Source organism: Onychomys torridus, chromosome 11 (genome assembly GCF_903995425.1).
Source record: "Onychomys torridus chromosome 11, mOncTor1.1, whole genome shotgun sequence".
Classification (NCBI taxonomy): Eukaryota; Metazoa; Chordata; class Mammalia; order Rodentia; family Cricetidae; genus Onychomys; species Onychomys torridus.
This window is the reverse complement of record NC_050453.1, coordinates 15519471-15537192: the sequence shown is the minus strand read 5'-3', so window position 1 is coordinate 15537192 and position 17722 is coordinate 15519471. Positions and strand designations below refer to the sequence as shown.

The window sequence follows — 17722 nt, the reverse complement described above, 5'->3', positions numbered from 1 at the left end:
AAGACAAATGCCACAAACTCAGCCTCTGAATGTGAAGTGTAAAAATTCACTTAGACATCTTTGTGAGTGAGTTAGAGCTGGGAATAACCAAGTGTGTGACTCGGTCCCTTCGTGTGCATGAGCTGTGCTCCTGTGATGCTCTCTTAGAGCTGAGGTGGTGTGTGGAACTTCAGATGGAATGACACCAGGAACAGTTTCCTCTCTTCCCTTCTGTTGAGTTCCCATCATCTTATCAAATGGCCTCACACTCTGAGGTTGTAAGTCCACTACATAAGAAAACTAGACCCTGTGTCTTTTTTTTGGGGGGGGGGGAAGAAAACTTAACACAGAATTCATGAAGTAGACCTGACATCCCAGGCTGCAGACCTGCGCCTAGTCCCCATTGACATCACGTCTCTTTTCTCCTGAAGGAAGTCATGGTTTTATGGAAAGCCGCTTATTTTAGAGCTTTATGTCAAGATGGTTAGGCTGATCTGCTCTTTATTCTAGGAACTGTTTCTGGGGATAAAGAAGTGAAGGAGTCACTGACTGAAGCAGACAAAGAATAGAGGCAAATAGAAACAATGTATTTACTGAGAAATAGGGAAGTAGTTTGCTAGGTTGTAATTGAAAGGAATATGTCAGTATTTTTAAAACATAGGGCAGTTGAAAACTTTTAATATAAGTGACAGATTAATGAATGGCTACAAATAAATTAATAAAAGAAGCAATATAGTAATGTACAAGTATGAAGAAATATTTAACGTCACAAGTAATCAAAGAAATAAGTCCTGTGTTTTAATTATGAGATTGACAAAGGACAAAGTGATTGATACTCCTATCATGGTCACAGAATGAGAAACCATGGACTCTTTCACTGTTGACCAAGTTGTGACACCGTAATTTTTTTCTCCTGGAAATAATATATTCATTTGTTTGTTTGTTATCCTCAAAAGCTTGATGTATGTTTACCCATCTGTTCTTATCCAAATCACCTATGAATTTATCATAAGGAAATAATCTGAAATGTGACTGGTTTACATTATGAGAACACTGACTACACTCTTTTCTTATGAATATTGTTGTATAGGAGTATTGTCGCAGTCTTGTCTTTAGTAGGAAAACTGGAAGCAATAGACTTCTCCAGCATAGGGGTAGAAGGAAATTCTGGCAGACACAATGATAGAGTAATAGAAAATCACCAAGTAGTATTAAAATTGCTTCATTCAAAAAAGATGATTCTATTCCATTCAGTTCCAGACTTCGATTTTAGCCACTAGAAGGCAAGTGCTATTTATTATCATCATAAGTAGCTTCTCAGCTTCTGAGATATCTAATGGCAGGACATTCTTGAATTTATGAATTTATGAAATTATTAACATAGCATCTACTCTACACAGCATACAGTACTGGGTACTGCAGGCTCAGTGGGGAGGAAGGTGGGTAAGCTGTGGGTCTCCATAGCTCTTTCCATGTAGAAGGGAGATGACTGTTAACCGACCAGTGACACCAAGTTTAAAGTTGTAATTGTGGTGGAGACCCTAAAGGTGAATTGAGACGTTTCCTTTCTGAGATGCGAGGGAAGCCTTGTCTATGAGTATTCTTTTTCTCCTGTAGCCCAGGTTGGCCTTAAACCTCTGATTCTCCAGAGTGGTGAGATCACAGTCAGTTAGTTCTAAAATATCTTCTCTGTAAGTTGTGGCTTAGAGAGATCACAATGGGAATTATAAAATATTTATAATGAAGAGAAAATAAAAGTGCTCTATATCAGAACTTATGGGACACAGGTCCAGAAACTGCAGCAGTAAAAGAAAATCTCTAACCTTAAGTGAAAATATTGGAAACTATAACTCGAATTCCTAAGTGGTCTTTTAATTCAAACAAACAAACAAACAAACAAACAAAAAACAAAAAAACAACCCAGTACCGGATATTGGGGTGAATGCTAAAAGATCAGAGAGACAAAGGAACAAGCAACCTCTTACCTCCAGGACTCCTCAGCCTGAAAAGCCTCTAGTTTCTGTCTCTTCAAGCTTTACTTACCTTTCTCTGCCCCACCATCACTTCCTGGGATTAAAGGCGTGTGTGCTTCCCAAGCAAAGGCATAAGATCTCAAGTGCTGGAATTAAAGGTGTGTGCCACCACTGCCTGGCTGTTTCTCTCCTAGACTGAGTCAATCTCATGTAGTCCAGGGTAGCTTTGAAGACACAGAGATCCAGATGGATCTCTGCCTCCCGATTAATCCCTATTGGATTAAAGGTGTGTGCCACCGCTGCCTGGCCTCTATGTTTAATCTAGTGGCTTGCTCGGTCTGTTTTCTGATCTTCAGCCAAAGGTTATTATGGTACACAATAGATCACCACAGGAAAAGGAATGAGGTGAAAAGTGAATTAAGTCTCTTAACTCAGGGAGCTTGGAAAGAAAGCAAAATTAGCTTGAATTACAGAGAAGAAAAAGGTAAAATGAAGTTAATTCAGATCAATGAAAAATTACAGAAATAAGGGAAGAGCAGTAGGTAGATATCATTATTTTAAAAATCAATAAAAATATAAATTCCTCACTATAAGTCACTAGTTTATTCCCAAGAGACAGATATCTATTTGAATGATAATAATATAGAATGTGGAATCTGGAGGCAGACTGCCTGCCTGTAAACCCTCACAGTGGCCTTGGGTGTAAGCCCAAGGTGGCTGAGCTTTTTCTGTAGATAGGATAAAAGATTGTACCCACCTGGGCAGCTGTGCAGAAAGAAATAGCAAGCACTTAGGGCACTACATGGAATGCAAAACTTGAAGCAAGTTTTTAGTATTAATCTTATAAAAAAATGCCAGAGAAGTTGGGTGTGGTAGTTGTACATAATTTCAGCACTCTGGAGACTGCAGCAAGTGAATGGCCAGGAGTGACATACTATTCTAGGTGACATAGTGAGTGAGGTTAGCCTAGGCTTCAGAGTGAATTCATGCCTCCAAGTGTAAACCACCCAAACAACAATGGCAAAAATAACACAGATACAAGAAAGCAATATTAGAAATGGAGCTACTATTACAGCATATTGATTTCAGAAGTCATCAGCTACATTCTAATTTGAGAAGTGGATAAAATATAAATTTTATTAGAAAAATCAAAACCACTGTAATATATACTGTAGTATACATTTAGGAGAAACAAGTTATTTAATGAAATAAAATGTATAACGTAAATCTCCCCCACAAGGTTCCATTATCATATCTGTAGGAGGCTCTTATTTTCCCTCCATTTTTAAAAGTGAGGCATATATGATAAAAGTGCAGACATTATAGAGTGTTCAGTGACATGCCTGTGATGACTCTCTGAATAAAGAATGTCTTCATCCTCAAAAGTATCCTTTCCAGAATGAAAGTTACTGGAGTACTTTTTATTTCCAGGAATTACTGAAATGATAGATGCTTTACGAAGTTTTAATATGAATCACAGCTAGGATGCAACCTGTAAAACATATTTTTCTTAAGAGTATTTTTTAAAAGCAGTTGAAATCTTTTCATGTAAAAAGACTGTCTGATTATTTTCCAACTAAAACTTAAATGTATTTATTTTTTCAGAGACATTAAACCTGACAATATATTGATGGATATGAATGGACATATTCGTTTAGCAGATTTTGGTTCTTGTCTGAAGCTGATGGAAGATGGAACGGTAAATGAACATGAATTATTTTCCCATAACATTTCCCTTGCTATGCCTTCCTCCTCTGTTTAGAGACCCTCTGCCTACACTGTCTGCCGCCAAGCCAGCCTTTTGGCTGTGCCCCACCTCCTTTCACAAAACCCTGTGCACCCGTGCTAGGCTTCTCAGAGTCACCTGACCTGCTCGCAATGGTGAGCTTGAGAAGGATGCTTTGAGAGCCATGTGGCTTCTCTTTTAGCTAACACCTATTATACATGAACTGTCCCTAAGTTTTTAGAGTGGTAAAGAATGTAAGTAAGTTTCTTATAGAAAAAGAAAACACAACTCCATCTTCATCTGTACTTTTTTCAAATGATGTAGTTGTTCTGAGGGACAGTGTTTAGCATGATTTAGGATGAAGATTAGGTAACATTAGTTTTATGTTCCCATCTGCTTGACTTTTGCTGACTAAATCCTTAAGTTCTTGTTCAGTTGAAAGGTTATATTTTCAGATTTTTATTGATTTTTATATGTGTATTATGGTGTGTATGGGTATACATATATATGTGTGTGTGCTTGCATTTGGGTGTGTAAATGTGAGTGTATGTGGAGGTCAAGGAACAACTAGGTCCTCACTTTCCATCTTGTTTAAGACAGAGTCTCTTGTCCAACACTGTGTACAAGCTGCCTGGTCTATAGTTTCTGGGAATTTTCTTGCCTCTGCATCCCATAATGCAGTAGAAGACTCGAATTACAGACATGCTGTACCATGTATGGCTTTTCATGGTGTGTTAGTGAGGGTTTCTGTTGCTGTAAAGAGACACCATGACCATTGGCTCTCTTATAAAGGAAAGCATTTAATTGAGGTGGCTTACATTTTCAGAGGTTTATAGTCCATTATCATCATGGTGCAACATGGTGGCATACAGGCAGACATGATGCTGGAGAAGTAGCTGAGTGCCCTTCATCTTGACTTTCATCCAAAAGGAAGTAGTCTGTTTCACTGGATGTAGTTTGAGCATATATGAGAACTCAAAGCCCACCTCCACAGTGTCACACTTTCTCCAGCAAAACCACACCTACTCCAACAAGACCACACCTCCTAATAGTGCTACTCCTTTTGGGGGCCATTTTCTTTCAAACCACCACACATGGGTTCTGGAGATTCAAACTCAGTCCTCACACTTGTCTGGCAAGTGCTTTACCCGCTGAATTATCTCCCCAACCACAATGCTTAAAAAAATTTCTTTATTTTTCTCGCCTGTTGCAGAGGCCTGAATGTATATCAATTTAATGGCAGAAGTTTTGGAAAACATTTTAGTATAATAAATTCCAAAGTCATGAATGTGTCACCATTATTCTTGACTAGTTATTTGACTCTGAAAAGTTATCCTTAGGTGATTTTGAAAATGCATTATGTGACTTATGAATTTGGCCCCATTGAAAGGAATAATTGGTACTGAATTATCCTTCCTACTATAATAATACTACTAATAAATATATAATATATTATAGCTTATAATATATTATAACATATAATATAATAATAATACCAAGCATAAAAGCAGCTTTTATCAGACAGTGGCCAGCATTGGCTTGTTATAGTTATTCCTAACAGAAACGAACTCTTGAAGTGTGCCAGACTCCTGATTGCCCAGCATTGGGATCATTCCTGACTTTCCTGACATGGTCAGTGTTAGAGCATAGCATAACATTTCTTCAGACCTTGGGATCTGAAGTTGAGGTAGCTTTAGCTGCTGGGATCTGGAAGACTTGATATTGGCCCTGTGTAAAGGTCAGCCTAAAGTTCCCCAAATTAATCCTGAAGGCTGGACCACCTGCACACTGCACTGGAGAGTCATAGATGAGTGATGGCCGTGGGGACACAGAAGAGCAGACCAGACGTAAGCAGTGCTGGAGGACGAGAACCGGCACCATGAGTTTTGCCCATTAACTTTGTAATGTTTTGTATCTAGTCTAATGTTTGAGTCTAAAGCCAAGGCCTGATAAAAAAAAAAACCAAGCTTGAAAGTGATCCCACTGTAATAGCATCTCCTGCCTGGTAGGATAGCTGCTGCCAACCCGAAAACAGCAGGTGTTGTCTGAGCTGCGGGTGACGACTGTGGGTGTTGTCTAAGCTGTGGGTGACTGAGGGTGACTGTGGGTGACTGTGGGTGACTGAGGGTGTCTGTGGGTGACTGTGGGTGATATATAGCAAGACCTTGTCTCTGACAACCAACCAGAACAAAATTAAACAATAATAATGTTGTAAGTGAAATATTCATTTTATTGTTAATGACTGTACTGATTCAAATCATATTGTTCTCCTAAATGCATTCAGCTATAATAAAAGTTCTGTAAGGTTATGGGTAATGAGAAGTATTAATATAGAGGCCATATAAAATCATTCTGTAAACTAGGAGGCTAAATTTAGATAACAAAAATGTTATAATACTATCTACTCAACTAATTATTTTTAATTTAAAATCATTTTTCTAATATAGTATATTCTTTATAAAAATATAAACTTCTTCAGGTCCAGTCCTCAGTGGCAGTTGGAACTCCAGATTATATTTCTCCTGAAATCCTTCAAGCTATGGAAGATGGAAAAGGCAGATATGGGCCTGAGTGTGATTGGTGGTCTCTGGGGGTCTGTATGTATGAGATGCTCTATGGAGAAACACCATTCTATGCTGAATCTCTGGTGGAGACATATGGAAAAATCATGAACCACAAAGTTAGTATAATTATTTTTTTATAAGTTTTATAATAAATACATATTGTAAGTTTAAGTAATGTGATATTAAAGATGTCAAAACAATGGAAAGTCATATTCTTTTGCTTAGTAGGGGAAAATTGTTAGTAATCACAATCTGTGAAATAATTAATTTTTACTTTTCCCCATATTTTGTTTAAAAGTGCTCCTAAATAGAAAAATTGGTCTCAATAGTTAACAGAGTTCAAAGGTAGTTTTTATTAACTTTTACTCTATATTATGTACAATAATGACAAGCATGCATATAAAAATTATCAGCATTATTAGTAAGAAATTAAGTATGAATAAAGATAAAATTGAGATTCTTTGGAGCCAACAAGGTGACTCTGTGGCTAGGGTGCTTGCTGTGCATGCCTGGTGACCTGAGTTTAATCCCTAAAATGCATGGAAAGATGGAAGGAGAGATGTGACTCCACAAAGTTATCCTCTGACCTTCACATGGACAGCTTGGCACTCATGTGCACACACACACCCAACCATGGACACACGCACAACAATCACAGTTTTGTTTTACTGAAATTCTTCTGTCAATCTGGCAAAGACAAATTGAAAAATTGTATTCTGTGTTCTAATACAGCATCATGGGTACTCCTCAGATTCTGTTGACAGGGCTGCAAATTGTAACTACCTGTCCCAAAGTTAACAGATACACATCTTGAGCCTTAAAATTATGGTTAGAGCTTTTGATGGAGCAAGGTTGAGTCTAGAAGTCTACCTGGTGGAAATATCTAGAACAAAGATGTGTATATAGATTGTTCCAGTGTCAGTGGTCACAAAACGCTGACTGCAGTCCAGATACACTGCAGGAACAAGATCAAAACAGTGCAGAAGAGAGTAAACTGTCCAGTTTCAGAAGATTGTGAACAGTTGCAAAAGTCCTCGGTATGAATCTGAGTGTCTCCAGAAGAATAAAGTACTCTGTACTTTTTCATTGGTTCTGGTGTTTATACATATAAACCAATTTTATAGACTTTGTGTCTTCTCCCAAGCTGCAAAGATAGAGCAGTAAGTAGTTATGGAGAGCTGAAAGACAGGGAGAAGTTGAAGGCTGTGAGTAGCATGTACACCATTCAGAAGGAAGTCACTTCAGTGTAGCATGCTGCTTAACAGCACAGGTCTGGAGAGAGTTCAGTGGAAGACCCTTTCCTGTCAATTATTAGTTGTATGGTGTTGAGAAAATGATTGTGTACCTCTTCTACAAGACTATCATCATAGTAGTTCCTACCCAGTGTGATTACTGTAAGGATTAAATAGTTCAGTAAATCACTTTGACTAGTGCCAGATACATGTTAAAGCTTTTAAGTGTTCAATGATGAACCGATATTTTATATTGTACCTGGACATTATCAATAATCTACATTATATTTGAAATACTGAGTTAAATTCTGCTACTTTTAATCAGACCCCTCTCATTTGAACATCAGCTTGAGATCCGATAGCATCTGACCTGTAGTTTTTCCATCGTAAAGTCACTTAGAGAACTAAAACTTCTTTTAGGAAAAGGATTTATTCCTCATCATCCCTGTATCTCTCCACAGTATCAGTGCTCTGTGCCATTAAACACTGCGTGTTTTTTAGAAGGAAATCTAATTAAACAAGTTTATCACCATTTATAAGAAAACTGCTGATTTGTATTTATACTTTATTTTTGTCTGTGTAGGAGAGGTTTCAGTTTCCACCCCAAGTGACTGATGTGTCTGAAAATGCTAAGGATCTTATTCGAAGACTCATTTGTAGCAGAGAACATCGACTTGGCCAAAATGGAATAGAAGATTTTAAGAAACATCCATTTTTCAGTGGAATTGATTGGGATAATATTCGAAACTGTGAAGCACCTTATATTCCAGAAGTTAGTAGCCCAACAGATACATCAAATTTTGATGTGGATGATGACTGTTTAAAAAATTCTGTAAGTATGACATTATAAAGATGTCTTGTCCTTGTGGTTCTTTTAAGGATGGTTATAAAGTAACATTTTGTTTATTAGTTTGGTGCCAGGACTATTTTTCTCTTATTGGTCACACAGTAGTTATGACTTCCAGTGCTTATTCTCTCGTGTACCAAAAAAATTAAGAGATTTAACTGAATTCAGTATAGTCACCCATGACTTAAAGCAAAATTCAAAGACCTGTTTTTTAAACAATTGTATCAGTAGGTTTCCTAAGAAGACAAGATTAGACACTTTAAAAAGTGTATTTCATTGTTTCAAGGTGAAGACTATGACAAACCAACCATGAAACTGGAAACAAATGGCAAAACATTTCAGGGATTACTGTAACCAAAAGGCAATAAAGAAGTGTTTTTTTGTGAAAAACTACTGTACTTCATTTGAAACCATACATACCACACCTGTTTGGCTGTACTGACATCATGGAGCGAGGAGCTGACACCTTCTTGCTAGATGGGCAAACTTAATTTGGGAGGCTCAAACCCAACACCCATAGTGTTGCTAAAATGGCCAGCTGGGTAGGAAATGAATGTGGAAGGTCTGCCTGTAGCCTGCCTTTCCTGAGGTTGTGTCTGCCTGAGCCAAATGGTTCCCTTCTCTACAGCTCATGGATTGTGACAGGGCCAGCATACTGTGTTGATTCTGCTCTAAATCACTAGGTTATATAGAGTCAAATTTCAGGAAATCAGAACCTAAAATTTTGGGTTTATTTTCTAGCCATCTTATTTTAAGCTGTTACTTTTTCAGTAATTGTATATCTTTGGTTTTAGTTCAATACTAAGTTTTATATTAATTTTATGTCTCCTTTTACTGTTAAGTACTGTGTTCGAGATGAATGTGAGCTGTTAAACTATTTAAACTTCACAAGAAGGAATTAGATGGATTTTCCTCACCACTTTTTTAATTATATTCACTGTTGACAGTAATTCTGAGTCTTTCCAAGTTAATGAACTTGAGGGAGAGTAGGGAGGTGTATATGGGAGGAGTTGGAGGGAGGGAAAGGAAGGGAGAAACGTTGCAATTATAATATCCCCAAATTAAAGAAACATAAAGTTTGCCTCTGGTCACATTTTTAACAACTTTGAATAGAAAAACCATTTTTATGTGCTTCTATTTAAAGATACTTTATATAATCATACCATTGATTCACTAACACTGAACTCAAGTCGATCAGCACTGTAACTTACTCCTAAAACAGAGTTTGTCTAAAACATGTTTTCTCTGTAACGGCACATGATTACCTTTTTTATGTTGCAACATTAGATGGCAGCCAGGTGTGGTATCATACACCTATAATCCTAGTACTCTGATGGGAAGTCTGGTGGGAAAGGATCATGAGTTCATGTCTAGCTTAGGCTATACAGCAAGATTGTACCTTGAAATTTTAAGAAAAATAAAAGTAATTATCAAATAGCACTCTGGGAGCTATTTTACACAGAACTGTCATAAAAGTTGTGTGCCTTTTATAACAAATGGAAAGAGAGAATGCTTAGATAAAAACTCTCTGGCTTTAAATACATACCGTGTAAACTGTCATAAAAGGCACAAAAATATTTATAAAGTGTGCCAAGGACGTTTGATTCCCGTGCAAGAAAAGAGGAGCATTTCATGTTCAGTCTCAGCAGGAGAGGCAAAAGACAGGGCACATCCTCTACTCTGCACACATCTTCAGTGACCACATGAGCCCTGAGGATATTGATGTTCTACTTGCAAATAAATTTTGCTTTTAAACTATGTGTGATCAAACATGCCTATAATTTCAGTATTTGGGAGGCAGACATAGGAAAATCGTAAATAAAAATTTATAGTCCAACCTATGAGTCATAATTATAGATTTCTAACCAGATTGGTATTCTTTTTATTTTCTTCTAGGAAACAATGCCTCCACCAACACATACTGCATTTTCTGGCCATCATCTACCATTTGTTGGTTTTACATATACTAGTAGCTGGTAAGTTTCAAAAATCAAGTTTAGTTGGGTAATTTATAAAAAAGTAAAGTAGATTGAAACTTGAAAATGGTATATATATATGGCTGTAGTTATGGTGTGGAGCTGGGTTTAAATGTGAAAAAAAGAAAGGATAGCATATTATGGTATCATAAATAGAATAAACTACCCACGAAGCAACTATTTGGAAGGAAATTATGAGGACAAATAGCTCAAGAGTCGAACCCATGGGGAATGGGGCAGGAACCAGCACCAAAGCACTAGAGGAATGTTCTGTATATGTCCTGCACCAAATTCCCAAATTCCCACCCACTCTTTACTCTTCACTCTGCTCCTGTCCTCCGATTCCTCTCTTCCGTGTCCCCATAAAAATCACAGTAATCACTTCCTGTGTGCCATGGCAGGCCCTTTAGCTATCTCTCAGCTACTGGACTTTCTTTGTTGAGTGAATGTTCTTTATTTAAAATCTGTGCGGTTCAAAGTGGCTGGAGCAGACAGATGGTTCTTAGCAACCAGGCTAACTTTACATTGAGGTTTTCCAGCTTTAAATACTGTGTAATAAACACACTGACTCCCCTTGGTTTGTCCTGCCCTGTATGTACCAAGGTAAACATTTCATACTTCATTCTTGCAAATCTTGGTCACCCTCATTCTCAGCTGATGATCTTGCTTCCTCCATCCCTGATAATTGGTACCAACTCCAGACAGCAGCTGTGAGTTCCTGCCACTGTTTTCTTTTGTCCCCCAGACTCACAAGCTCTTCTCAAGGATGGACCATGATGATGCCTGCCTAGGGCTGACTCCTTCCATTGCCTCCTTCTTAGCTTAATGTATTGTGCACGTTTATGTCCTAAGTTTTTCTCTTTTATGTGCTATCCACATCCTTACATTCTGCCAACCATCTCACCAGACATGTAATTATTTCTTCCATCTTAAAATAGAGAGCCTTTCTATTGGTATCTTGTGCTTGATACCAATTAATTCTTTGGTGTATAACAAAATTACTTAACTGTCCATTTTATTTATACTGCTCTTTCTTGAATGCGCTCATTTCGGGTTTGTGCCACAGTCCCTTCATGCAGACTGCTCTCACCACACACTGTTGGCTCTGTCCAAAGCAGACTGATTACTTCTAGTCCAGGCCAGCTGCCCTTTCCACCCTTGCCACTGCTCCGTGTGAAACACTTCACTTGGTGTCCCTCTCTCAGTCTCCAAACTTGGGTCCTTGTAGATGAACTTCTAAATGGTCTTATTGCATAAAAAATCACGGAGCCAGATATGGGGGTGAAAACTTGAGAGATCAGGGAAATGGGGAAAGCTACAGCTCATCTCACCAACTCTGCAGCTTCCAAATGCGAGATACTGCCTGTCTACCCACGCCTGTATGCCTTGCTGTTCTGCCATCTGATTTGCTCTCAGCCCAGCTACATCACTTCCTCTTCCTGCCCAGCTCTGTCACTTCCTGTCTGTCTATACAGACCTCCAGACCTCCATGGTTAACTAGTGTTGGAATTTAAGGTGTGTGCCACAACACCTGGCTCTGTTTCCAGTGCGGCCTTGAACTCACAGAGATCGAGACAGATCCCTGCCTGCCAAGTGATACGATCAAAGGCATGTGCTAACATTGCCTGACTTTTGTGTCTACTTATAAAGCTGGCCTTTTCCTCTGATCTCCAGGCAAGCTTTATTTATTAAAGCACAAATGAAATATCACCACAAGTCCTCCTTTCCCAGATTTCTGAGTATCAAAGTGTTCTAGGGCTCAGCCATGGAACTTCCCCCACACATTTTCTAATGACATGAGACCACCTTGCCCTCTACTTAAAACCTGTCTTAACTGCCTGTGTAATATGTTAATAACTCCTTACGTTCCGTACATCTATCAAGATTGCCCTGTTCTCCTTGTTCGTGGCCATTTCCCTCTACTCCCTGATTCTGTTTCTTTGTGTCCTGAGAACGAAGCAGTTCCTGTAAGGCCCTGTACAGCTGTCTCTGTCGTCTTCTATTCCTGCTCTCCCAGTTGCTTGCTGTCTTCCATTGGCACAGGCCTCCTTAAGGCCCCAGAGCCTTGTCTGGGGATGCTCAGGCTTCTGTTCCCAGATTGGTCTTCATCCTGATACTAGCTTGACTGGTGCCCTACACTTGACTTTTCTGATTACTCCATCCCAGTTTCTTTTTATTCTATTTTATTTTCATTAAGAGATTTTTTATTCATTTGACACGCCAACCAGAGCCCCTCGTCCCCCTCCTCTGCCCCCAGCCTTCCTCCATCTAAATTTGTATCTTCTCCTTCTTAGGACTTTTCTTTCTTTCCTGTTGAATATTTTCTCTTTAGCAATTAACACTGTCTAATGTAGTGAATATTTTATGTACTTTGATTTCTGTCCTTGTTGCTAGAATTCAAATGATTGGCAAAGAGTTTTGTATATCTAAGATTTAATTAGAATACAGTTACATTATGCTCTTCCCTTTTCTTCTTCCAGTCACCCCATGTCCACCTCCTCACCCCATGTCCACCTCCTCACTCCATGTCCACCTCCTCACTGCCTCTCAAATTAATGGCTCTTTTCTTTGATGATGATTATTTTACACATGCACGCACGCACGCACGCACACACTCATAAATATATAAATACAATTTTCCGAGTCCAGGCAGTCTTGCTTGTGTGTATATGATTTCAGAGCCGACTACCTGGTTTTAGATAAACAATTAGGTAGCTCATCTCTCAGGAAGACTAATTCTCGCTCTCTCAGCTGTCATTATCTCTACACTTCTTTGTCTAGGGTGATTCACTGATGACTGGCCATCATCTCAAATATCTTTAATGTGATTCAGAACAGGACCTCCCTTAGAGTTTTGAGTTTCAGATTCTGTTAATGCACACATGTAGATAGTTTTGTCTGTTTCAGTGAACATGTCAGATTGTTTTAAACTACTAATACCCTTCAGCAAACTTTGTTTATAACTTACAGAGTTTCAAATTTAAAGGTAATTTGGTGATAGACGTTTTCATTTAAAAATATGTGTACAATTTATGTAAGCTTATGGTAATTTCACAGAAAATTTTTTTATGTCATTTTGTGGGATTCTAGATGTTTTGCTATAGATATTCAAATCTGTGTCTTATATGAAGAATTAAAAACTCTTTTCCTCATACTTCCTTGCAATATGAACCAACGTTTTGTTTTTTCACCCAGCGTTCTTTCTGACCGGAGCTGTTTAAGAGTCACAGCAGGGCCCCCCTCTCTGGACCTTGATGTCGATGTCCAGAGAGCTCTAGATAATAACTTAGCAACCGAAGCTTATGAAAGAAGAATTAAGCGGCTAGAGCAGGAGAAGCTTGAACTTACTAGAAAACTTCAAGGTAAATAACTTAATATTTTCCTTATTTGAATTGAACTTAAAGTGTTTTGAGCTGCATTACAAGGGATTGTTTCATCTTCAGGAATCTTTTTGTAAATGGTAAAAAATGTACTTGTAGGAATATATGCAGAAAAGAGGATAATGCCATTTATGTAAACATCATACAGTCATAAACAACACAATGATGTGTCTTTCTATAGATGTAGATATGTATGTGTAAATGTATGTGGATGGGAGCATGGAACTGTCAGGAGAAAGTACCCTTCTCACGATGACGTAACACTTGAGTGACTTTTCGTAATAGCTGTGATAGTCCTTACACATCGTTACCATCACACTCTGCGGTGATTTGAAAACACACTTTAGCTTCTCCCTTCTGCCCTTCTCTGTCTGCAGTGATTTTGATCTTGCTCTAGTCTACTCAGTGTCACAGAACCCCGCAAGCAACGTTGCGAGTTCCTTTATGCCCTCCTCCTCCTCTCTGGTGGCTGGCGATACTTCCCTTGCTCTCTCACTCTCCTTTCCTTCAGAGGCTCTTGCTGTACTTGTGGAAGGATGCCCTTGTCCTTGCATTCTTCCCTTGTGCATGTGTCTGTTCCTCAGCTGAAGGGTCTGCTGATTTCTACATCTGAGTTGTCTGTGAGTTTGCTCTACCTTTGTTTTCTCTTGGACTATTGGTCATGATCTGCCATTCCACATGCCTTACAACTTTAATTGTATGACCAATGTGAGTGGAAATAAGAGAGACAATTGAGTTAATACTATTTCTGCCTCGGAAAATGTTTTCCCACTCTTTATCCAATCACTCTTTGAGCCTGAACAAGGCTAGATAGCAATCTTCATTAAATTCAGTCCACCTCTAACATCAGAAGTGAAAGGAGGATTAGGTAGAGCCTGGTAGGGTCTCTTTCTCCTCTGCTTGTAACTGTGGAGATTCGTTCTGTTCCTCAGCCTCCTTGTCTTACTACTTCGCAAGATGGAAGTAGGAAGTAAAGACCTTGGTGAGGAGACTGCCCCTGTCCCTGACTTGATGCAGCAGACACAGGATAAGAATTAGTTCTCTAAAGAGTGTGCTAGTCCCTACCCCACATTCCAGAAGACTTGGGGGTTCAGCACCCTAGTCCTCCATTTTAGGAGGCTAGCGGGACAGCACCTGTTGACAAGCCTAACAACTTGGGTGTAACCCTTGGCACCCTTACGGTAGAAGGAGGGAACTGCCAGTTGAAGACTGACCTCTGTCCTCTACGTGAGTGCAGTGACATGTGTGCCCACACATACAACACTCCTCAATTTAGGTCAGGCATCAACCTGGGCAAAGCTCCAGCTTAGAGCCATGAGACAGCCTTTCATATTAGACTGGCTTACTCCTCTGTGTGTCATTTTATTTGGCCTTTGCTTCACACTTCCACAGTGGTTTTACAAAAAAGATTTTTTAAGTGCTTAGTTTTATAGTTCCAAGTTATTTAGTATATTTTCACTTGTAGCAAAAGGAACAATAGAGTAATCGTCAATCCTGTTCCATTTCATTACAAATGAGAGCTTTCTATACCCTAGAGTTTGTGTGGTTTTGATGTTTGAATTCTTTAGTTTTTTTCTAAGAGAGTATTGTTATTTTCTAAGAGAGTACTGTATTTGGGCAAAGCAAACTTTGCTGACTAAACTGTCTTCCAAGTCCTGAATTTAAGTCTTTGAAATAAACTAAAACACTGGGTGTTCTTTTCCAAATAAATAAAACAGGGTCAATTTTAATATGTTTTGAACCTGAATAAAAATCCTTTTTAGATACCAAGGAAATGATCAGATGTATGTTGTAGTATATCTTATACTTTTCATTCAAGCTAAGAAATGCATAGCGATGACCATGCATGTCAGGGTCATGATGCATTTTATCTATGTGTGTGATTTGTGTTAATTCACCAAGAACTACACTAAGGGGACCTTGTTTTGGAACCCTTTCATAAATAGCAGAAAAGCTGTTTTAGGACAAAAGGTGGTTTCATTTCTGATATAAATTATTCTATGTCTTTTGCTAGTACCTGGGAAATAAGTCTTATTATAGTGTTCATATTACTTCATACATTTTATCTCCTATATACAACTTCAAGATAAATTGATCTCTATTCCTATCAAGTGTTTTAACTAAATTGATAAGCCAAATCAAAGGTCTTGTAGCTGGTCCTTTAATTTCCTATATAAAATACAGAAGGTCCCCATGTTTACACACTATGGAACAGTACATCTAAACCTTTCTTCATGTCTTATTCAGTTCTTCATATGTTATATGAAATATGGTTATTTGTAATCTGAAATGATGGTCTCTGCTAGAAAAAAACATAAATGTCTGAAGAGTTAGTTAATTCTTTGTCATAGTTGGTCAGTAGTACTTCAAACCCTAAGTCTCATATATTAGAATGTTGAGTCATTCAAGTCTATGTATTTGGAAATCTTGCTTACAAACTTTAAAAAGATGCAATGGAACTGTATGCTTTAATGTGTTCTTAAGCTTTTTCAGTGAGTAGATGCTCTGACCAGATGTTTTGGAACTATTAAAAAAAATTGTGTAGAGATTTGTTGACATTAGTTTTAAAAAGTGTAAGTCTCTGATTTTTCATTCTTGAATTCTGTTTTGTTTTTTCAGAGTCAACACAGACTGTTCAAGCTCTACAGTATTCAACTGTTGATGGTCCACTAACAGCAAGCAAAGATTTAGAAATTAAAAGCCTGAAAGAAGAGATTGAGAAACTAAGGAAACAAGTAGCAGGTAACTTTCTGAGACTCATCATTAATTTAGTAGATTTTAAGAAATGGTTTTACTCACACTTAACTATCTGTTGAGTCCTGTTGATGTTATGTGTTATGAGTTATTTGACACTGAAGAAAAGGCAAATAAAAATTAGTTCTGGTTTCATGGAGTTCATAATTTGATCTGGAAAATAAATCTGTAAGTCACCATTGCACACCGGTGAAGGGCCTTTAGGGAAAGCAGAAAAAGGTACATAGAGAGTACGTAGAAGGCACACCCACCTAGAGAGACCAGAGATGACTAACAGAACTACTAGTGTTAGAATTGGCCTGGAAAACCATTTAGATGAGTGTGAAGAAGATGAAGAAGAGAAGGGTGGCTGCAGACGAGAGAATAACACATATATTAACATCAAGTGACAAATAAAGTATCAAGAGCTATACATTGCTCTTTTAGTATTGGCATTGCTGTGCCCTACAACATTTCAATATGTTGTGTTTTCCTTATTGTTCAAATGTTTTAAATTTTTTCACTTGGATTCAAATTGGGAAGTATGTCCTTTACTTTGAGTGTTTGAAGAATTAACTTCTGTATTTCTCTAATCAGTTTTACAATACCCCTTGTAATTTCAGCTCTTTTAGAGTTGTTGAGGTTTGTTTTGTGCCTAAGATATGGTTATCTTAACCTATATTCTGTGGGGACTTGTGATGAATGTGCACATTTCCTATTCTAGATAGTTTGTTTTTGTAAGTATTTATTAGATCCTATTGGTGGAGAATATTTTTGAGGTTTTCCTTAGTCATGTTGGTTTTCTGTCTAGTTATGGTATTCATTATTAAGACAGACATAATTTCCCTCTTGTTGAGCAGGCCTTAAGTCTAATTATATAGCTGTTGGTTGCTGCCAAGATGTGAGTGCCACTTCTGCACCCTTAGGAATATACTTGCATACTGGTCATTGTTGTGCTTCAATGGCATACTGACATCTCTTCGTTGCCAGGTGCAGCAGAAGTCTAATTCCCAATTTGTTCTCCACTGACACTGTGGAAACCTCTTAATCTTAGCCAGTTCTTGGTGTTGTTGTTTGTTTGTTTTTAAAGCACCACCATTGTGGGTGTGCTTTGGCATCTCTTTGTAGCCTTAGGTTAGAAATTCAAATTTAGCTCTCATGGTTGACAGGGGTCAGCATGGGAATAGAGCTTTCAGAGATCTGCCTGCCTCTGCCTCTTGAGTGCTGGAATTAAAGATGTGCACAACCATGTTGTGTGTGTTTCTGTGATATTTATGTCGAATATAACAGTAGTTTTCTAAGAGTGTTTTGG

The 17722-nt window shown here is 38.2% G+C and overlaps 1 protein-coding gene across 21 annotated transcripts in view; it reads left to right on the top strand.

Moving 5' to 3' along the window:
• The window catches only part of Cdc42bpa (CDC42 binding protein kinase alpha), a 206671-nt gene that overhangs the window by 97624 nt on the left and 91325 nt on the right, over nt 1-17722 (top strand). For all 21 annotated transcript variants that reach the window (XM_036201790.1, XM_036201799.1, XM_036201801.1 and 18 more), the window contains exons 6-11: nt 3558-3651; nt 6158-6358; nt 8058-8306; nt 10218-10297; nt 13493-13659; nt 16297-16419. In XM_036201790.1, the coding sequence (XP_036057683.1) occupies nt 3558-3651; nt 6158-6358; nt 8058-8306; nt 10218-10297; nt 13493-13659; nt 16297-16419 (914 nt within the window). The remainder of the gene's footprint in view (nt 1-3557; nt 3652-6157; nt 6359-8057; nt 8307-10217; nt 10298-13492; nt 13660-16296; nt 16420-17722) is intronic.